We start from the raw sequence: 22,583 nt of genomic DNA on the forward strand, positions 1-22,583 counted from the left end.
TGCCTCTGGGACAAAGATGGGGAGGTTCAGAAACACGAACAGAAACCTTGGCATCCCCGTCATTCTCACTGACTGCGCCCGTCCCGCCAGTGACAGAAACAGCACATCCCATCCCTTCACCTGCTCCACCAACCGGGTCAAAGACAACTTGTGCAGCTGCACCCAACCCTGCGTGAATGCCCAAGTATCTAAAACTCACCCCCACTACCTTATACAGCAGCTCTCTGAATCTCCTCTCCCACCCTCTAACCTCAGTCGGGAACACCTCGCTCTTTTCCATGTTCAACTTGAAATGAAATGAAATGAAAATCGCTTATTGTCACAAGTCGGCTTCACATGACGTTACTGTGAAAAGCCCCTAGTCGCCACATTCCGGCGCCTGTTCGGGGAGGCTGATACGGGAATTGAACCGTGCTGCTGGCCTGCCTTGGTCATCTTTAAAGTCAGCGATTTAGCCCAGTGTGCTAAACCAGCCCCAGATCCCCAGCCCCAGAACCTGTACCCAGAGAACCTGCCCAAATCCTCCAGAACCACCAGAAAGCCTCCAATACCACCCAGTGAGTCCGAAATGTACAACAACAGGTCGTCCGTATACAGCGAGACCCTAGGGGCAGCATGGTGATGCAGTGGTTAGCACAGCTGCCTCACGGCACTGAGGTCCCAGGTTCGATCCCTGCTCTGGGTCACTGGCCATGTGGAGTTTGCACATTCTCCCCGTGTTTGCGTGGGATTCGCCTCCACAACCCAAAGTTGTGTAGGGCAAGAGGACTGGCCACGCTAAATTGCCCCTTAATTGGAAAAAAAAATGAATTGGGTACTCTAAAATTTATTTTAAAAAATACAGCGAGCCCCTGTGCTCAGCGCTCAGCGCACAATCCCCCTCCAATCCCTCGGCGCCCTCAGTGCCATTGTCAGCGGCTGAATTGCCAAGACAACGGGGAGAGCGGGAACCTCTGCCTCATCCCCCAATGCAGCCCAAATTATCCCCAACTCACTCGGGTCACCGCACACTGTGACCGGTGCCTTGTACAGCAGCCGGAGCCAGTCCACACACCCCTGCCCGAACCCAAACCGCCCCAGCAGCTTCCACAGATATTCCCACTCCACCCGGGGCAAACGCCTTCTCCTCGTCCATCGCTACCACCACCTCCACCTCCTGCCCCTCCGAAGGCAGCACAATTACATTGAGTAGCCTCCACACAGCTGCCTCCTTTTCACAAAACCCGTTTGGTCCTCGCCTTTCACCCCCGGGACACAGTCCTCAATTCGCGAAGCCAACACCTTCGCCAACAACTTGCTGTCTACATTCAGTCACGACATCGGGCTGTACGACCCACACTGCTCCGGATCCTTGTCCTTTTTCAATCTCAGGGACATGGAAGCCTGTGATAGTGTTGGGGAGAGTTCCCCTCACTCCCTCGCCTCGCTGGATACCCTCACCAGCAGAGGCCCCAGGTCTCCTCAAAACGTTTTATAAACCTCGACCAGAAACCCATCCGGACCCAGGGCCTTCCCTGCCTGCATCACCCCCATGCTTTCCATCACCTCCCTCAGCCCGATCGGGGCCCCCAATCCCTGCATCAACTCCTCATCCTGGGAAACCCCAATCTGTCCAGGAACTGCAGCATTTCCTCCCCCTCCCACTGCAGCTCCGACTCATATAATCTCCTCCAAAACGCCTTCCCCGGTCCACTCGCAAATCCACCCAGTGCGGCGGGTAGTCGGAGACCACGATTGGCGGATACTCCGAGCGAACAAACCCCGCCTGCAACGCCTCATCCAGTCGCCCGAGAGCAAAGCCAGAGCACATGGGAGAAGTTTGGGAATTCCTTCGCCCGCGGCCTCCCAAACCTCCACGGGTCCATCCCTCCGGCAACGGAGGATCCGTGGTGTTTCACGATGGGAAAATCAGTGCGAAACCCTGACCGATTCCGGTACCGGGGAGGAGCTAGCTCCGGCGCCGCTTGATCCACCTGCGAAATGCAGTCGGAGAATCGCTGGGTCCCGGGCCGCGCATGCTCAGGGTTGACAAGCTGCAGCCGCGCACGCCTCCACCCCCCCCACACACGCACCAATCACGCAGACCATGACGCCGCCCGGGCTGGGCGCATACCCGCCCACCCCGACCCTAAAGCCCATCTTCTGGTCACACCCCGCCTATCCCCCCAGCCCTAGCAGAAGCCCTCCGGCCAGCGGCAGCGATCTCGGCCGAGTGTGGCGGAGCGCTGGACACTGTCCTCAGCCGGCACGCCGGGTTCCCGGCGGCTGGGACCACACGTGGCCCGTGCTGTCGGGAATCCAGCCCATTGGAGGCAGAGCATGGTGGGTGGGCAGCTGATGACGCGTCAAAGGTCTTGTGACTGCTTGTGGCACGCATCCCAATGATGACGATTTGGAGGGGGCAGAGCATCACGAACCACGTCAAACCTGCGCCTCCCCCCATTCCGGCGTCGGGAGCCAATCTCGGCCCAATCGCCGGTCTCGATTTCGGCATCAAGCGACAGAGAATCCCGCCCAATGAATGTATTGGGTATAATCTTCCAACATTCCTTCGTTTTGGAAGGGTACCAGTTGTCGGGACCCTTCCTGTTGATTCTTTTAGTTCCTATTTATATTAATTTGCCTTTATCATTTTTGGTCCATGGTTTGTTAATGACGACATACCTCTAAGTCGAGCAGAGGAAGTGTTATTGGTTTAGAGAACCCCAAAGTGTATCATGAAGTTCACCTGACCCACAACTTTTAATAGATTGTGATATGGGGAGCACACGGCCCACTCGACAGGTGTGGGACAGCAGAAATGGAAAAGTATTTTTAAAGAACAGCAGTACACCTGCTTGGTCTGGCTTCAGCTCCAACACTGAAAACGAAACTAAAACACACCCTGCAGCCTGCTCAAAAACAAAAGTAAAAAGCTGACAGATCAGCCCAGCTCCACCCACTCTCTGACATCACTGCAGTAGTAAACACCCATTTCTTAATTTCTTAAAGGTACCCTCCCATCACAGAAGTAAGGAGCTCAAAGTGTCAAGATAATACACTGTGCTGTAACGCTTTGTGTATGGGGCGGAACAACTCAGACTTTATGGCGCCCAAGTGATTGGAGGCATTTGTTCAGATTGGTTGACTGGTGGCCAATGGATTGGCGAAGGATAGTATTCTGCCGGCAACTAACAGTGATTGGTTCCTGTCAGGTAGGGCTTTTTGGAGAGAACCCAGGAGTAGCCATGAGATCCTCAAGGTGGAAACAGCTCTCTCTCTCTCTCTGCTCTGCTGACTACGATCTGAAGGTAGCACCTTCTAGACCTTAAAAGAAGAAGCGGTCTCTCTCACTCTCTCTCTCCATCTCTCTCTCTCTCACTCTCTCTCTGGCTGCCTGTTATTCCTGTGAGTCTAAAGTGAAAACCATTACAAGCTGAAAGAAAAAATAACCCATCTGAAAGCTGAGAGTGAAGAAGAAACTAGCTGGAAGATGTCCATCCGACACAAAGACTCTTATCCTTTTACTCTCATCATTATATTACACCCCTCTGTCCCCTCTGTGTTTGTTTGTGTGTGTGTGTGTCGAGGTTGGGGCTAGTTAAAACTGGAGGGGGGAGTAAGAGATTAGTTAGTAGTTAACCAGTTGTATTTGTTGCCTATTTAATTATTGTTACTGTTCACATGAAAAAGTTAATTGTGATTAAATTTACAAACCTGGTGACTGTAGTTTTGGGCAGCCGAAGACCTCGGGTGATTCAAAATAAAAGTTAATTTAAACCGTATTGTGACTCTGGGTCAAGTAGGGCTGGAGTTTCCCGTACACTGGCCCAGGGTGTTGTAACACAGTGGATTGGAAAGTAAATAATGTAACTCTTTTATTGAAGAAAGAAAGGAGGCAGAAAGTTGGTAACCACAGGTCATGTGTGGGCAGCACGGTAGCACAAGTGATTAGCACTGTGGCTTCACAGCGCCAGGGTCCCAGGTTCAATTCCCCGCTGGGTCACTGTCTGTGCGGAGTTTGCACGTTCTCCCCGTGTCCGCGTGGGTTTCCTCCGGGTGCTCCGGTTTCCTCCCACAGTCCAAAGACGTGCAGGTTAGGTGGATTGGCCATGCTAAATTACCCGTAGTGTCCATAAGGGTTGGGAGGGGTTATTGGGTTGCGGGGATAAGGTGGAAGTGAGGGATTAATGTGGGTCGGTGCAGACTCGATGGGCCGAATGGCCTCCTTCTGCACTGTATGTTCTATGTAATCTATGTCAGTTAACCTAACATCTGTCCCGGGGAAATTTCTCAGACATTATTAAGAAGGCTATGTCAGGACACAGAGAAAGTAAAAATCTGATTTATGCGCTTGTGAAATGGAAACCATGTTTAGCTAATTTACTTGAGGGCTTTTTTAAGGAAATAACAAGCAAGGTAGATAAAGGAGAACCTGTAGATGTGCTTTACTTGGATTTCCAAAAGGCATCTGATAAAGAGCTACATCAAAGGTTACACCACAGAATAAGGAAACATATTATCAAGGTTACAAATTAGCCAGCGAACAAGAAGCAGAGAGTGGGGATAAATGTATATTTTTCAGGTTGGCAAACCAGTGGAATGCAATAGGGATAAGTGCTAGGGCCTCAATGTTTTACAATCTACATCAATGATTTGGATGAAGGAACCAAAGGCATGCTAGCTAATTTACAGAGGGGGCAGAGAGTTTTCAAAGAGACATGCACTGGTTAAATAAGTGGGCAAAGACTTGGGAGGTGGAGTGTAATGTGGGAAAATCTAAACTTGTCCACTTTGGCAGGAAGAATAAAGAAGCAGAACGCTATTTAAATGGAGGGAGATTTCAAAACTGAGCAGTACAGAGGGATCTGGGTGTCCTGGTAAACAAATCACAACACGTTAGTCTGCAGTTGCAGCAAGAGATGAAGAAGGTAAATGGAATGTCGCCATTTGTTGAATGAGGAATGGAAAAGAAAAATAGGGAATTTTTACTGCAACTGTACAGGGCCTTGGCGAGACCTCATTTGGGCTACTGTGCGTAGTTTTGGCCTCCTTATTTGAATAAAGATATCAATGCATTAGAAGCTGCACAGAGAAGGTTCGCTGGACTCTTTCCTGGGATGAAGGGCTTATCCTGTGAAGAAAGGTTGAACCGGTTGTGTCCATACTCATTGGAGTTTCGAAGAGTGAAAGGTGATCTTATTGAAACATCTCAGATCCTGAAAGGACTTGCAAGGCTAGGTACCACCAGGGTCTTTTCACTCTTGGGGGCGATGAGAACAAGGGGACACAGCTTAAGGATAAGAGGTCTCCCTTTTTAGATTGACGTGAGGAAACGTTTTCCCTCTCAAGGTGTCATTAGTCTGTTGAATCTCCTTCTGCAGGGAACTCTGGAGGCTGGGTCATTGAATTTATTCTATACAGAGTTAGACAGATTTTTTGATAGACGAGGGAGTCAAGGGTCATAAGGCAGACAAGAGAGTGAGATTGAGACCACGATCAGTTCAGCCATGAGCTTATTGAAGGTGGAGCAGGTTTGAAGGGCCGAATGGCCTATTCCTGCTCCCATGTCCTCTGTTCCATTGTTCACTGTGTACAGCTTGTGCTTGAGCTGCAACAGTCACCAAATCCAGGAGTGAGACAGTCGGACATCACAAAGTCACAGAAATGACAAAAAGGAAGACATTTTATGCAAATTCGAACATTAAACTGCAGCAGAGAAGCAACTTGAGGCACAACATACTCGGTGCAGCATGTTGCAGTGGAACAGGTGACTTTAGATTTATAGAAATTGGGCCACATCGCATCCATTTTATACCTGCAGTGGTGATGTAAAGAGGCCCAATTTTAATGTCTGATATTCTGTGCCCCAAGGGGTTCTGAATCTATGTGCCGCCTGATATTGGGGCAGGTAATGTATCAAGTTGTTCCTGGTGGTCGCTTAAAACAAATGGCAAGTCCCAACCATATGCCAAAGAAATGGGACAATCTCAGGCAGCTCACTAAGATTATTCAGGGGAGGCCGGAGGCTTAATGTGTTTGTAAATTAAGTGAAGTGCAGCCCAACATCAGAGCGAATGAAGACACTGACAACAGTGATAGGCTTGCAATGCTTCAGAGTTTATTGTCATTACATTCCTTAAGAAAGAAAGAAAAGTTCCCCAGTAAAGATTTGAATAAAATTCCTGGTGTACACCAGGGATAAAACCTCACGACACAGTCGTGTAAAAATCACAATGCTGGTAACTGTCACAATCTCAGTTTAGAAACTGGCAGAGTGGATTTCCCGACCAACATGAACTGGGAAAATTCTTTAATGATGGGCAAAGCCACAAAACAATTTGCAAACCGAGATGTGAAGGCATCGGCCATGAAATCATGTGAAGGTTCTTGATCGTCGACTTCACGAACGGTAAACATTTCTGTTCATGGCTGACGGAGAAATTTCATGTGTGACATATTCAAAATCACGAGGGGTCTGGACAGAGTAGATGGGGGAAAATTGTCCCCTATCACGAGAGGATCGAGGAGAGGGAAATATTTAAAATCATTGACAAAAGAAGCAAAAGCGATGGGAGGAAAAAGTTTTTCATGCCGCGTGTAGTGAAGGTCTGGAATGCACTGCTTGCGAGAGTGGAGGAATGTTCAATTGAAGCATTCCAGAGGGGAGCAGTCTATTATCTGGAAAGGAAGAATGCTGGGCCATGGAGAGAAGGTGGGAGTGTGGCATTAAGGGTCTTGATCGTTCAGAGAGCTGCCACAGACACGATGGGCTGAATTAACATCCAAGGCTGACTTTGCAAGATTATCCATTTAAAGTATTTTCTCTTGATCCATTTTGTTGAAATGTGTGGATCGGTACGGTAAGGGTTCATTCAGATTTAATTGCAAGGTTTCAGCTCATTAATTTTATTTTAGGGATGTTCCTCGCTGCATCCCATCTATAATTAAATGAGCTTGAGCACCCTGGGACCAGAGACTTTGTAGGTTTTTATTAGAATTCTGCTTCAATCATTGACAACGAGGGGCCTCAAAATGGGATCAGGATGTACTTAAAATGAAATCCTGGAAGATTAAATCAGGCAATAGTGGCGAAACCCATACGATTGTTTCCTCTGTCAAAGATGGAATAATACGCTCCAATGAAGACATCTCCCAGAATCCAGAGCCCTCCGCCAGAGCCTGGAAGATACATGCCTTCAAATCCACTCATACAGCCACCTTGATACTGTAAAAAATGCAAAGAGTGAGAGTTAGTTCCCCAGAACGACTTCATTGCAAATACTGGTTATTTTGTCAGTATCATCAAAAAAATGAAACTAGCTTCCATATTTTATTCTATTGGGATCACATTATATTATCTCAAATTAATGAACTAAAAACAATTTCCCCTGCTCTTGATTTTTGTTTTGTCAACTGCAGCCATCTCCACCAGTCAATTATCACCCAGTGACTTTCCAGGTTAAAGGAGAAACTAAAGTTTCTCATTTGAAAGCACAGATGAGCGCTCACACAATTAACTTGTCACGGGGCAGCACGGTAGCATAGTGGATAGCACAATTGCTTCACAGCTCCAGGGTCCCAGGTTCGGTTCCAGCTTGAGTCACTGTCTGTGTGGAGTCTGCACATCCTCCCCGTGTGTGCGTGGGTTTCCTCCGGGTGCTCCGGTTTCCTCCCACAGTCCAAAGATGTGCAGGTTAGGTGGATTGGCCATGATAAATTGCCCTTAGTGTCCAAAATTGCCCTTGGTGTTGGGTGGGGTTACTGGGTTATGGGGATAGGGTGGAGGTGTTGACCTTGGGTAGGGTGCTCTTTCCAAGAGCCGGTGCAGACTCGATGGGCCGAATGGCCTCCTTCTGCACTGTAAATTCTATGATAATCTATGTACAATGGCCGAGAAAATAAATTTGTGTCAGAGAGATTAGAAAAAGAACGTTAATTGGCAATGTTCCGCAAACAAAAGTGAAGATTTGATGAATTTTGTTTGATCACTGATGATTCGAGGCTGGATGCTTGGGAAACATGTAGGGTGAGATTTTCCGACCATTCCACCAGCAGGAACCTCCGGTACCACTGATGATGACCCTGCAACACGGGTTCCCCATCAGCGCAGGGTGTGAACAATGGGAAACCCCATTGACAGCACTGGGACAGTAGGTGGCCCACTGCCGTCAATAGCGGCCCACCTCCACCATCACAGGGGGTGGGTGGGAATCACACCCATTGTGCCTCACACAGGAATAAATACTCAAATGAATTTGGCTGAAGTTTCTCTCCAATGGAACCAACACAAATTTAAATAATTTGGTCCATCGATCTCTTAATCTGTCCACCACTGTTCTGCACTACACACTTCTGGGTGCAGTTGTGACAACATAATTTGACACTATCAGGGACAAAGGCAGTCCATGTGATCAAAAACCCATCCACACCCTTAGGCCGCATTTCCTCCACAAATGATGAACCACGGCAGCAGCGTGCACCGTCGGCAAGATTCACCACAGCAACGTGCCAGGTCTTACCCAACCACACGCTTCGAGCCTGAAATCTATGTCATCGAGAAGGATGAGAGCAGGGAGTGTCGCGAGCACGATCACCTCCAGCTTCCCCTCCAAGTCACATGCTATCATGGCTTGGACACATATTCCCATTCCTTCATTGTTGCTGGGTCAAAATCGTGGAACTCCTTTCCCAGCCGCACTTTGGGAATACCTTCACAACAGGTGCGGCAGTGGTTTATGGAAATATCTCACCACTGCCTTCGCAAGACCAACTGAGGAAGGGCAATCAATGCCTTGACAGTGACACTCATATCCAAAGAGTTCATGCAAAAATTCCCTGCCTTGCATTATCAATTGATATGAAAATGTATTTCTTCGCTAACAATAGTATATTTAGTTAATCCTACCATTTTGTACATCTTCATTGATTTTCTCCTTAATTTCTCCTGAAATCAACTGACTATCAATTTTACTGGATGCTGAAGTCAGAGAACATAGCCAAATCGTTCAAAGTCAGCTTCATCAAATTCAATCAAAACGTACCTGGATTGCGTATTGGGATGGAGTAAGGGGATAGTCGATTCCATTGATCGTGAAGACTACGTTAGGCATACTGCCCAAACTGTTGCAGTTGATGGTGTACTGTAAAAGAGGTGAAGTATTGAACAATGATCGTAAGCAGAGTGTTCTCAGAAATACTGCAAGAAATACTTGTGTAGCTAGTAAAATCGATGATGGAATACCACCCACTGTCACCGTACAGAAACCGAGTGTGCCACTGTGATAACCCTCACCAGGACGACTGTGTAAGTGGCTGATTGATGTCCCCCTGGGCTTCGTACAATGCGAGTTCCCATGGTGAGCGGGCGGAGGCCGGCCCAGGTGGGGCTTGTCAGCAGGACCTTTAAATGGAGCTCCCAGACCCAGAGAGGCGGGTCCCGATAGTCCTGGACTGCGACATTTGTTTTGTGAGCCGCAGGAGCTGCTTTATTTTCAGTTTCAAATAACCCAGTTCAGCATTTCACTCCACGCCTCCTGGGATTATTACAGCCACCAATTTTCATTTTGGTCTTTCTTTAAGATTCCAATGTTAATTGTATCAGGATTATTTAATTATATTCAGTAGCTGAGCATTAACTCAGGAGTCACTTGTGCTGCTGCATATCGGAGGCTGAAGCGGAGCTTCTTGGGTTTTGAGGTGTATGTTTAGAGTGTTTAGTTCTGTTAATGAACACGGGTCAGGGAGAAGGACAGTTCTACCCTTTACCGCCTGGCATTCTGGGAGAGGACTGGCAGGATACCACCCATGCCACTGGGTGGGATTCACATCCACCAGTCAGCAGCTTGGTTTCTCCAGGTATCCGGAGGTTGATGAAGTTGGGTTGACTGGACATTTAGGAGAGATGAAGCATTCCGAATGACTTCCTATCTTCCTATGTCAGCCATTTTGGGAGCGATTCAGCGGACTTGAGTTGAAGTCCGCTGAACGGCGCATTTAGTGGGGTGTTTCTCTTCGCCTGCAGCGCGGAGAATCACCCAGCTGTTCAATGGCATCCTGCCATTTTGTTTGTCCTCGGGGACATTCTGTCCGCTGGCACCCCATTCATAGGGGTTTCCTGAGCAGGAAATTGTCCAGGCAGATTGGGGCGCCGTTGTGTCTGATTGCCCTCATCTTCCCCCCCTTTCAGGCCCCAAGCCTCCCCATTTTTGACCCCATTACCTTCCCCGACATTGAAGAAGCTCACGGGAACCCCCTCACCCCCTCCCTACCTGGATGCCCCCCCCCCCCCCCTCCCCCCGAGGTCCGATTCCTGACACTGCCGACCTGGTACCTGGGAACCTTGGGACTCGCAGCCTGGCACTGCCAACCATGGTGGCACCGCCAGGGTGCCCAGGTGGCACTGCTGACTTACATTGTAAACTCCGTGAACCTTTGGGCTGGTAGTTAAATTTTTTCATTGCAATGGGTGTCGAACTGAAACTGTTTTGGTCCTTGTGGTTATCTGTGATAGTTGGATACAGGGCAACACTGTACATCTTTGAATGGCACCAAATGCTGTGCCAGTGTGGCAGACATCAAATGCCCTCTGTGGCCCCTTGGAGTGAGATTGCCAATTGTTGGTAAATTAGGAGTAAGGTTTCTGCTGAGACGCCATGCCGTGAAGGAATTTGATCAAGACTGCCCAAACTCCTTTCACATCGGGTCCTTACAGCAAAGGCTTGAATTTCTTTTATCCCTTTATTGTAGGCTAGGTTCAAACTTAAATGTGAAATGTGCAAGACAGGAGACAAATGCATCTCATTACCCATTCTCCCCCCATTCTACATTATTGTGCTTCTAAAGAGTGGTCTGTGATGCAAAGTAATAACGGAAGGGAAGTTACAATGTCTACTACTGATTGATGCATTTAGATTTAGTAGTTGAGGCTCCTTCATTAAAAGGAATAAAGGGTTATGGTGTTCGGGCCGGAAAGTGGATCTGCGTCCACAAAAGATCAGCCATGATCTCATTGAATGGTGGAGCAGGCTCGAGGGGCCAGATGGCCGACTCCTGCTCCTAGTTCTTATGTTCTTATGTAAAAGCTGTTTATAAAAAATCTGAACTCTGAAATAAATAAAGCATCAACTTCTAAATGTGACAAAATGAGAAGGGCACCATTTAAAAACCTGTGATGTTCCATAGAAGCTTACCCCGCCATAGTAACCTTCAGTGGCGCCGATGGCTTGCTGGATAGAGCTGATATCCCCACTGGGGCCAGTGAGCAGAGAAGTCCCTGTGTCAACGATGGCCTGACAGCCTCCATTACAGGCCACAGCCTGTCCATTGATTGTGATGCTGAAAGAGGGAAAGCAGTAATACTTAACTGAACCCATTCTCTCCCGAAATCTCTCAGCCTCTCTCCATCTCTCTCCTCCTTTACCCTGCTCATTGAAATCCACCTTTCTGACCAATCATTTGCTTACCTGTCCCACCTCCTTATAATAATATCAGAACATAAAATATGAGCAGGAGGAGGCAGTGCTACCGTTTGAACCTGATCACCCATTCAATAAAATTACAGCAAACCGTTAACCTCAATTCCAGCTTTCCGTACTATCCCCATAACCATCATTTTCTGATCAGGCAACAATCTTATTGTGGCACAATCAATTACTCACGAGTCGAGAAGTGATGAAGTCAATCGAGGCTTTATTAAGCAAGACTTGTTCCCCAGCAGCTCAGTTACAGAAAGCGGCTGCTGGGAGAACCCGGGCTCTTATACTCCGCCTTACTGGGTGAAGCCAGCAGGCGGCAGATCCAATCAGGACCCAGTGTCTGTCTACAAACAGCCTCTTGGGATCACAGGTACCGTACTACCCCTAATACATACCACCACACTTATCAAGCTATGTCTTGGATATACTCAGTGACTGAGCGTGTGCAACGTTGGGTTAACGCCAAAGATTCTCAGCTCTTTGAGTGAAAACATTCCTCTTCCAGTCCAAAACAGCTGACCACTTACTCTGAGACTTTAACGCCTAGTTCTATACTTTCCAGTCAAGGGAAATATCTACCCTGCCTAATTTTATGTACCCCGCCGACAATGGACGGCGAATCAAACAGATTCGATAATCGGCACACTCGCCAAGTACTCTGAGGGAGTGCTCTTGTGCAAACTTTTGCAATAAGTTTACCCTCGGATGTATCGACCCTTTGCTTTCTGGATTGAAACAACGGTCCATTCGTGGTCTGGAAGGTATCCTTTTGTTGGCTCGTTTCATGGGCGACATTCTCCGACCCCCCCACCGGGTCGGAGAATCGCCGGGGTCTGCCGTGAATCCCGCCCCCACCGGTTGCCGAATTCTCCACCACCGGATATTCGGCGGGGGCGGGAATCGCACCGCGCCGGTTGGCGGCCCCCCCCCCCCGCGCGATTCTCCGGCCCGGATGGGCCGAAGTCCCGCCACTAAAATGCCTGTCCCGCCGGCGTAAATTAAACCACCTACCTTACCGGCGGGACAAGGCGGCGCGGGGGGCTCCGGTGTCCTGGGGGGGGGGGCGCGGGGCGATCTGGCCCCGGGGGGTGCCCCCACGGTGGCCTGGCCCGCGATCGGGGTCCACCGATCCGCGGGAGGGCCTGTGCCGTGGGGGCACTCTTTCCCTTCCGCCTTCGCCACGGTCTCCACCATGGCGGAGGTGGAAGAGACTCCCTCCACTGCGCATGCGCGGGAATGCCATCAGTGGCCGCTGACGCTCCCGCGCATGTGCTGCCCGGAGATGTCATTTCCGCACCAGCTGGCGGGCAGAAATCCGTCCGGCATGGGCCTAGCCCCTTAAAGTTGGGGCTCAGCCCCCAAAGATGCCTTTGGGGCGGCGCGATGCCCGACTGATTTGCGCCATTTTGGGCGCCAGTCGGCGGACATCGCGCCGGTACCGGAGAATTTCGCCCCATGTCTTTCTCGTTAACTGTTGAAAGCTGTTCCACTGAACTCAACTGTCTCTCGAATATTCCCACATCAAACGCGTGGTTTGCAATGTTCAGTGCAATGTGAATGTGGCCGAATGCATGGCAGTTGTAAAATGGTCATTCACCTGTCCACGCTGATTTGCCAGTAATCTTGTCGACTGACAGGCACCCAGTTGATTTCACCTGTGTAGTGGTATGGATCAATTCCACCAAAAACAACTTCACTTCCGGACTCACCACTCTCTCTGTAAAACAATTGAACTGGAATGTTAATTTCAGCAGTGACCTGTCTGATATTGAATGAATAAAACAGAAGTTCAGAAATTCCTGAGCAGCGATGTTTCATTTCGAGCTTGTACAATGTGGCATCATTAACCATTGGAAATCAGACCAATGTCAGTATTTTGCTCAATGAAAAAAACCCACACTTGGTCCTCTCTGTGTTGGTTGGAATTAAGTATTGTTCTTTCCAAAATCCCTGAAAGATATTTTTATCCAATTTCCCATGGATCAGTAACTCAATTCATAAAATCTAAAGGAGTTGAATTTCTCCACTGGGATCCAGTTGGATGTACTTAGAACCTTGCCAGGAGATGAAAAGGCTGGCTGATAGGAAAACAGTTCATTAGATTGACTGGAACAATGCAAGGAGGTTGGCATGGTGGTTATCACTGCTGCCTCACAGTACCAGGGTCCCGGGTCCAATTATGACCTTGGGTGACTGTGTGGAGCTTGCACATTCTTCCCTTATCTGAGTGGGTTTCCCCCGGGTGCTCCGGTTTCCTCCCACAGTCCAATGATGTGCAGGTTAGGTGGATTAGCCGTGCTAAAATGCATTGTAGTGGCCAAAAGGTTAGGTGGGGTTTCGCGGATAGGGTGGGGGACTGGCTCTGGGTAGGAAGCTCTTTCAGACGATTGGTGCAAACTTGATGGGCCAAGTGGCCTCATCTGCACCATGGAGATTCCATGAAAGAAGGGCAAGGAAAGACAATTGCATATCTATTTTCTATGTATTCTCCGCTTTGAAGAAAGAAGGTTCTGTGGTAACTTTAAGAAAATCCCCCATTTTATGCTCCAACATGTGGACGGCTGAATTAGGAGCAGGAACAGGCCACTTGGCCCCTCGAGTCTATTCCACCATTCAGGAAAATTATGGCTGATTTGATTGTAGCCCCACTCCCTTGTCACTGAGATGGAAGTGCAAAAAATGTCAGAACACCTACCTGGTCAGGTAAAAAGCAAACAGGTCCTGTTCCACCAGATTCTGAGACATCATGTTATCAAAGAAAGGTGTGATGCCGGATGCTGCGAGATCTGGATAGGCCAACCCGAGAATCCCATCCATTTGATAAGCGGAAAATGCGTTCCCAGGTTCAGTTTCAGTTAACCCAAATTCCTGCTGTGTGACAGCTGCGTAGGCGACCTAGAAGAAAGAGGATGGCTAACTTGTTCTGAGGAATTATTAAACTGAGGATCATCACAAAACAATATTGGGCTGGATTCTGCGTCAGCTGATGCCGGAGTCGGGAAACACGATTGGGCGGAGACCCGGTTCTGACGCGGAAATCGTGGCGGGTGCCGGTTTCAGGCCAAATCGCAATTCTCCCGCAACAGCCTCCCCGAACAAGCGCCGGAATGTGGCGACTAGGGGCTTTTCACAGTAACTTCATTGAAGCACACTTGTGACAATAAGCGATTTTCATTTTCATTTTCATTTCCGTTGCCTCGACAGCAGAGTCAATTTGTTCCACTCCGCACATGCAGTAAACACCGTTGACATATCATTAGCGGGCGTGACCCGCTATTCTCCGGGTCCTCCGCAATCCTCCGCCTCCAGCGGGGGGAATTCCCGACGGCGAGGATCACTTGTGCTTTTAAAAGTTGTGAAACCGGCGCCGTGGCTTCTCCGGGAGAGCGAGGGGCTACGGAAAGTGTCCAACATCGCCATAGTTTGCTGATAGTTGTGCCGCTTGCCGGGGGGGCTTTTGCCAGGGCCAGGGGGGTATAGTGCGGGGCGGCCAGGAGGTGGGTCATGGGGTGGGAGTGGATGGGCACGGAACACCATTGCCGCAGCCTGCAAGGCAGTTTTGCAGCTGCACATGCTACTCACTGGCCACTGTGAACATAGGGCCACGGGTCGCATGGGTGTCTCCCCAGGCCAACCCCTCTGTGCCCTCTAGCCCTAGCTGACCCACCAACGGGATGGGTGCACTCCAGCCCAACCAGTGCCACCTTGTTGACTGTGTGGGGAGTGTAATGTGTATGTGCGGCTGCAGCTTGCAGCCTCCCGAATGTCAATCCCGGGCCCGGCGAATCCCGCACCGTTTCTCATTGGAATCGATTGTGTTCCACGTGGCGCCGGCGCTAGCCCCTCCACAGTCGCTGAATCGGTCCAGGTTCCCCGCCAGTTTTGCTGTCATGGAAGTCCTATCCCGGCGTCAACACTTAGACCCAGGAACGGAGAATTCCTCCCATTGTTGTCCGGGTCAGACATGACTTCAATTTAATGAGTACAACAATTATGAAACTGTTGGTGTTCCTTAGGCTGATACATTACAAAGCAACAAAATACAATTCTGACTTTTATTGATGCAGGGATGGAATATCAACACTCGTGTCTCTCACAGGAACCGTATCATTGCCTGTGTAACAAACAGTGCATGTGTACCCTACATGGGATCCAGGGTGGGCATGACATGCCAACTAGGAGAATCAAGGATCTATCTACCTCTGCCTTAAAAACATTCAAAAACTTTGCTACCTTTTAAGGAAATACTCACAACCCTCAGAGAGAAATATCTTCCACAGCTGGAAATGCCAAGGTGCCCAGGTGGCATCTTGCCTGTGCCGGGAATTGGGCCCGGGTGTGCCCTGCCCTTATGAGACGGGGTGAGGGCAGCTCAAGGAACGCCTACGCGGTAAGTCCGGGGTGATCCGGGAGTCACATTGGGAAGTTGACAGATCGGAGTGGCATTTAAAAATGTCGTCCCGATCTCTTCCTGCACTGACAAGCTCCTCAGTGCAGGAAATTAAGTTAAGTGTAGCCTCGGTGGGGCCTTCCTCGCCGAGGCTCGAAAAAAGGACAGAGCCCCGTTCAATAAGGGGTTGTTCTCTGTGCTACAAGCGCTGGTAAACATCCCGCTAAACACGCACGACACGGGACTCTGTTTCTGTTCTGTTAAATCCCGCACGCCACTCGTTCTATCTTGCTGGACAGAAAATGGCCCATTTATGCTTACTCTCTGTCTTCTGTTAGGTGGCCAACCTTCTATCCATGCCAACATGTTACCATGAGCTCTTATTTTCTGCCAGGAAATGTGACACCCTTTCAAATGCCTTCTGAAAATCAAAGTACAGTACATCTACTATTTCCCCTTTATCCATAGCAATCCAATAAATATGGTTAAACATGACTTCTCTTTCATGAAACCATGTTGACTCTGCCTGATTACTTGAATTTATCAACGTGCCCCAATCGAACATCTTTAATAATAGCATCTGACATTTTCCCAATGACAGATTCTAAGCTAACGGCTTATAATTTCCTGCTTTCTGTCTCTCTTCCTTTTTGAATAAAGGAGTTGCATTGGCTCATTTTTAATCGAATGGGACCTTCCCTCAATCTAATGAATTTTGGAAAATGAAAACCAACACATCAACTCTCCCACTGAGCACTTCTTTTCGGACCCAAGGATGAGACCCATCAGGTCTCGGGCACTTGTCAACCTGCAGTTCCAACAATTTGCCAAGTACCACTTCATTGTTTTTTTTTTGAGTTCCTCCCTCCCTGCCAATTTCTGATTTACCGCTTATTCTGGGATATTACTTGTATTCTGTTTCGTGAAGAGCGGTGCAAAATATATTTTTAATTCATCAGCCGTGTCCTTACTTTCCATCGTTAATTCCTCAAAATCTCTTTCCAAAGGGCCAATGCTCAATTTGTCGACTGTTTTCATTCCAAAATATTTATATAAACTCCTATCCCAAATTTATATTTCCAGCTGGATTTCTCTCGTTCCCTGAATTTTCCCTTCTTATTTAGCTTTTAGTCACTTGAATGTCGAGGATATCAGAATGTTTAGGAGAACGCTGGTAACCGGCAGGCTTATCGGCTGCCAGCGAGGACGGGGAATTTGGCGCACAGACGAAACACCATTCACCGCAGCGGGAATGGGGAATCCCGCCGGTGTGAAGGAGCAGAGAGAATCAAAGTCAACAACTCGAAATCCTCCTGCAACTTATCATGTTCAACTTTGGAGACCACCACCTTCATTACCGTTGTCTAATCTGCAATTTCAGAAATGTTGAAAATGTTGGGTCTCTGATTTTTAGCTCTTCTTTTCCAGGACACATTGCAGCTGAACCCAAATGAATTTTCCATTTTTTGTGGGGTTGCTGGCAAGGCCAGCATTTATTGCCCATCCCTAATTGCCCTTGAGAAGTTGGTTTTGAGCCACCTTCTTGAAGGCCCGCAGTCTGTGTGGTGTAGTTACATGCGCAGCGCAGCTAGGGAAGGAGTTGCAGGATTTATAGCCAGCAACAATGAAAGAACAGTGATCAAGTGAGGGTGGGTGGATCAAGTGGGCCAAGTGAGGATGGTCTGTGACTTGCAGGGGAACCTACAGCTGATTGTGTTCCCATGCACCTGCTTCCCTTTGCCTTCTGGGGGGGGGGGGGAGAGGTTGAGGGTTTAGAAGTTGCTGTTGAAGGAGCCTTGGTCAGTTGCTGAGGTGCATTTTATAGATGGTGCACACTGTTGCCCTTGTTGGGAGGGGAGGGGGGTGTTTAAGATGGTGAATGGGCTGCTGATAAAGCAGGTTACAACTTACTGAATGTTGAAGCTGCACTCATCCCGACAATTGAAGTATATTCCAATATACAACTGAATTTAGCCTTGCAGACAGTGGGCAGACTGTCAAAGAGTCAGGAGTTAAGTTACTAGTTGCAGAATTCCCTGCCTCTGATCTGCTTTTGCAGCGACAGAATTTATTTGGCTGGTTTAATAAGGAAATGTGGATTCCACACCGAGTTGAAATAAGAATAAAGTTTTATTTACACAAATGATATATACACTACCTGGTAGACGCCTACCGGGTGCTTCCTGCTTGGTCAGTGCTTTACTGGCTGACCTTATATACACTGGGTAATTGAGATACCCCACCCCTATCAGGGGAGCTGGTACTCCGCAAGGAGCACGGGGAAGGCGAACATTCCCACTCCGTAGGTCCCGTGCGGGATATTACAGCTGGTTTAATTACATTTCTGGTCATTATGAAGGCCTGGATCTGACAGCGGAAGGTATTAATATTCAGTGAATACATGCCTGAATGGACCATATCTGAATTGTGACAGTGTTTTGTATTAACATTGTTAGTAAAAGTTACAATATACTCACAGTGACTGTGTCATAGCCCAGGACTCCAGTCATGCTGCCATAACCGTACTGAACAGACAGCGGTTGGCCTGTTGCCTGATAAGTTGAAGACTGACGTGGTGCGAATTTGCTGTGGTTTTCTGTAAAAATGGCATTGCGTTTAATGGTTTGTTTATTTTATTCCACTACTGAGTCAAGCGCAGATCCTACCAAAAATATTCTTTCTAATTCTTTGTTTGTAGTTCTATTTGTTTCTGTTGAATTTTACGCTCATTTCCCGTAACAGCCTCCCCGAACAGGCGCCGGAATGCGGCGACTAGGAGCTTTTCACAGTAACTTCATTTGAAGCCTACTTGTGACAATAGGCGATTTTCATTTTTCATTCATTTCATTTCATTTTCATTTGAGTGTGGGATGTTGGTGCTGGCGAATGAACCACTTTACATGTCAGCAACCAGCATTATTCTCGAAAGCAGACAGGGTTAAGTATAGCACAGATTGGATGTCGAGGAAAAGGCCTCTGCTGTAATACACCATTGTACCATTTTTCATTCCCTCACACAATCATCATAGTTACTCTGTGTGAAATTGTCAGTTAATTTCATACTTGGGCAGTGTTGTCCTGTGCGTTCATGATTACTAAGAAACAATTCGGATTACTCAAGTTAATTTCATGTAGGACACCTTTGTCCCATCAATGTGAAATTGCATAATGTCTGTCACAACCGCAGGACATGCCGATGTGCTTTACACCCAATGAGGTGTAGCGTGTTGTAGTGCAACACAGCAGCTACCTTGTACACAGACACGCTCCCACCAAAGACAAAGTGATAATGATCTGATAATCTGTTTTGGTGGTGTTTGTTAAGGGTTAAATATCGACCAACACACTGGATCGTAGGTGTCTTGCTGCTCCCACCAGGAGATCTATTGTTGCGGTATGCCACTATCACGTGTCTATCACTTTACTCGCTCATCCACCGCAGATCATCTGCAATTGCTCCGAGCTGCCTGTCATCCAACTGCACCTATGTTGACCCCTCTTTCTGCTGTCCTCTGCTCTGTCATCTAGCAGAGATCACTGTAGCTCCCAGCTCTGGTCAAATAGCCAAAATACTGACATTTTCTTTTCTGGATGTCACTTTTTAGATTTACTTTTCCTCTTGCAATTGACGGGACCGGAAGACACTGCGGGTGGGATGGGCTGGAAAACCCTGCTCATTGAATCAATTCGCTGAATTTTCAGATGACCGGGACCCACTAAATATTTCTGAATCAGTAGCCAAATCGCTCATATTGGGAGAAAATGCTAAACTTGGGAAGATGTTTATGAATACGTACCACATGACGGGCTGGAGCAGTAAACTGATGTGACCCAGAGGTTGGATGAGCCAGTGTCAAAGATCACAGTAAAGCTCTGTGGTGGGGTTCCAATGCTGATTGCTCCATAATAAGACATCTGTAGGGACAGTTTGATGGATGAAACAACATAAGTTAGAGCTTAGTGAAAGTTGCACAGTTGCATTTCAGTACTTGTGGGCACAACGGGACATTTTCCTCTTCCTATGCTTAAGTCTATTGGACTGTCTAGGTGAAGTTCATGGGAACAAATTAGGTTGGAAGGACCAGTACGCGCCGAGACTGGAATCTGCCTGATTTTGCTCTGTATGCTGAACCTGACAATCCCCATCACAGGAACAAACATCGTGCAATGAAGAACGGAGGGGGGATTTTGTCCTGTGTTTGAGCCCAGCATTATTTTCCACGATAGACCAATGATACCTATTGCTTTGGCCCCATTGCCAAATTCAAGCTGTTGCTGTCTTTGCGCAACTGCAAGCCCATCATAAGACCATAAGACATAGGAGCAGAATTAGGCCACTCAACCCATCGAGTCTGCTCTGCCATTCAATCACAGCTGATATTTTCTCATCCCCATTCTCCTGCCTTCTCCCCATAACGCCTGATCCCCTTATTAATCAAGAACCTATCTATCTCTGTCTTAAAGACACTCAGTGATTTGGCCTCCACAGCCTTCTGCAGCAAAGAGTTCCACAGATTCACCAGCCTCTGGCTGAAAAAATTCCTCCTCATCTCTGTTTTAAAGGATCGTCCCTTTAGTCGGAGATTGTGCCCTCTGGTTCTAGTTTTTCCTACAAGTGGAAACATCCTCTCCACCTCCACTCTATCCAGGCCTCGCAGTATCCTGTAAGTTTCAATAAGATCCCCCCATACCCTTCTAAACTCCAATGAGTACAGACCCAGAGTCCTCAACCGTTCCTCATAGGACAAGTTCTTCATTCCGGGGATCATTCTTGTGAACCTCCTCTGGACCCTTTCCGAGGCCAGAACTTTCTTCCTTAGATACGGGGCCCAAAACTGCTCAGAATACTCCAAATAGGGTCTGACCAGAGCCTTATACAGCCTCAGAAGTACATCCCTGGTCTTGTATTCTAGCCCTCTTGACATCAGGCGTTGGGTTTGACAAAGCACTGTCTTTGATTCGTGCTGGCAAATCTGACTCCAATCTCCACCTTCTCACCTGTCAGGATAAACCAGGTGGTGTACTACTTTGAGTTATGCTCAACTTTGACCTGATTTTGTTATCCTAAATGCGGCTGGCCAAGACTGTTCATGGTACCCACTTCACCTCACCTCTGCCCCCATAGGTACAAAATCGCTAATCAATGTCTTCATCGTCTTAAGTATCGATTTTTCAACTGCCTCTCCAATGTTCATGAACTTTAGTTGGTTCAATGCTTTGTCGCTGATCTTTGGATCTCACGTTCCTGAATTCCCACACCTCTGCCGTGCCTGCCAGCTGTCAGCTTCCACACTCTCATCTTCACACCGCTTCCATCTCACTTCACTCGTGAGTGATCTTCACGAGTCCGATATCCCAGACCACAATCTCCACTCCTCAGAACAATCAATACTTCGGGAATTAACCGGTGGGTGAGTGATATCTCTCCCCAATTTATGGAGCAGTTAAACTGGAGTGGCTCCATTTCCCACTCTTCCCGCTAATCTGCCACTGGGTTTCAAGGCAGATGAGGCTTCTGTTGGCGTTTGGGAAAGGCTCATTACTAAATGAAAATTGGGGTCTATGGATTGGTCGATCTGCACTGCTTCCTGGCCAGGTAATACGGTTGGGAAGTCAGTAAGCCCACTGAAGTTAAGTTAATAAAAAATAACACTCATTAGTTGGGCTGGAGGGAACAAGCGTACTTTTCTGGACCCCACATGGAGAGTTTGGGCCTCAGCTGCCCCAGGCTGCCCACGATGCCCAGTTGTAGGACATTTACCACATCCTTCTCTCTCAGACTGAACTCGAAAACAGAAAAAAATCTTCTTATCCTGGCAAGTGGGCATTGGGTTTCCCGATCTTCACCCCCGCCCACCTAGCCAACCCATGCCACCTCACCCCCCTACCCCCAGCCAACCCCCCCCCCCCCCTCCAGCCAACCCACACCACCTGTAATATTCTAGATACTGCCAGACTAATACCGAAAATTCACAGAGACTGCTGAGTTAGGTAAAATGCTAACTTTTATTGGAACACATCTAACTGTGGCTGCAGGTTACCACGAGGTTGCACAAGAGAGAGAACAAGATCATGTGATCTTATATCACCTCATATGAGGATGCACACAGTAACTGATTAGCATAAAGCACAGTTAGAATGAACCCGTTATGCCACATCCCCACCCTATAAAGTGAGAGTACCCAATTCTTTTTTTCCCAATTAAGGGACAAATTAGTGTGGTCAATCCACCTAGCCAGCAGATCTTTGGGTTTGTGGGGGTGAAAACCACGCAGACACGGGGAGATTGTGCAAACTCCACACGGACAGTGACCCGGAATTGAACGCAGGTCCTCGGCACCCTGAGGCAGCAGTGCTAATCACTGCGCCACCGTGCCATCCATCCTTTGTGCTCACTCTGTACAGGTCTCTTGCAAACAACCTGGAGGTGGACCTTCTTTCTGTATAAAATGGCAAGCTTTGCACTTATGTTTCGCTACTGAACCCACCATAGTTAGCTGGGGCTATCGATGGATGCCCTTCCTGATACTCTGGATTTCTCACAACTGCTATTCTGTGTTTAAATTTAACATACTCTTATTGAGGCAGCACCTGATCTCCCTGAAGGTTCAATTCACCGATCGATTTTGCTTCCTGACTTCTGCTTGTCTGCTCAGTTGGATTAACCTTTGTTAAGTTTAGACCATCTCTCGCCTGCAAGTGGTCAGACCAGGCCACATCCAACACACCACAAACAA

General features: G+C 48.1%; 1 protein-coding gene across 1 annotated transcript in view; it reads right to left on the minus strand.

Annotated features, from left to right (window-relative positions):
- Window positions 1-7,057: 7,057 nt before the first annotated feature.
- The window catches only part of LOC140394555 (uncharacterized), a 60,650-nt gene continuing 45,124 nt past the window's right edge, over window positions 7,058-22,583 (minus strand). Inside the window, exons 12-18 of the mRNA XM_072481913.1 lie at window positions 19,644-19,761; window positions 18,324-18,442; window positions 14,152-14,351; window positions 13,054-13,173; window positions 11,172-11,316; window positions 9,024-9,122; window positions 7,058-7,207 (exon numbers count right to left, since the gene is read on the minus strand). Coding sequence (XP_072338014.1) covers window positions 7,058-7,207; window positions 9,024-9,122; window positions 11,172-11,316; window positions 13,054-13,173; window positions 14,152-14,351; window positions 18,324-18,442; window positions 19,644-19,761 — 951 coding nt within the window. The remainder of the gene's footprint in view (window positions 7,208-9,023; window positions 9,123-11,171; window positions 11,317-13,053; window positions 13,174-14,151; window positions 14,352-18,323; window positions 18,443-19,643; window positions 19,762-22,583) is intronic.

The sequence above is a fragment of the Scyliorhinus torazame genome, chromosome 17 (assembly GCF_047496885.1).
Source record: "Scyliorhinus torazame isolate Kashiwa2021f chromosome 17, sScyTor2.1, whole genome shotgun sequence".
NCBI lineage: Eukaryota > Metazoa > Chordata > Chondrichthyes > Carcharhiniformes > Scyliorhinidae > Scyliorhinus > Scyliorhinus torazame.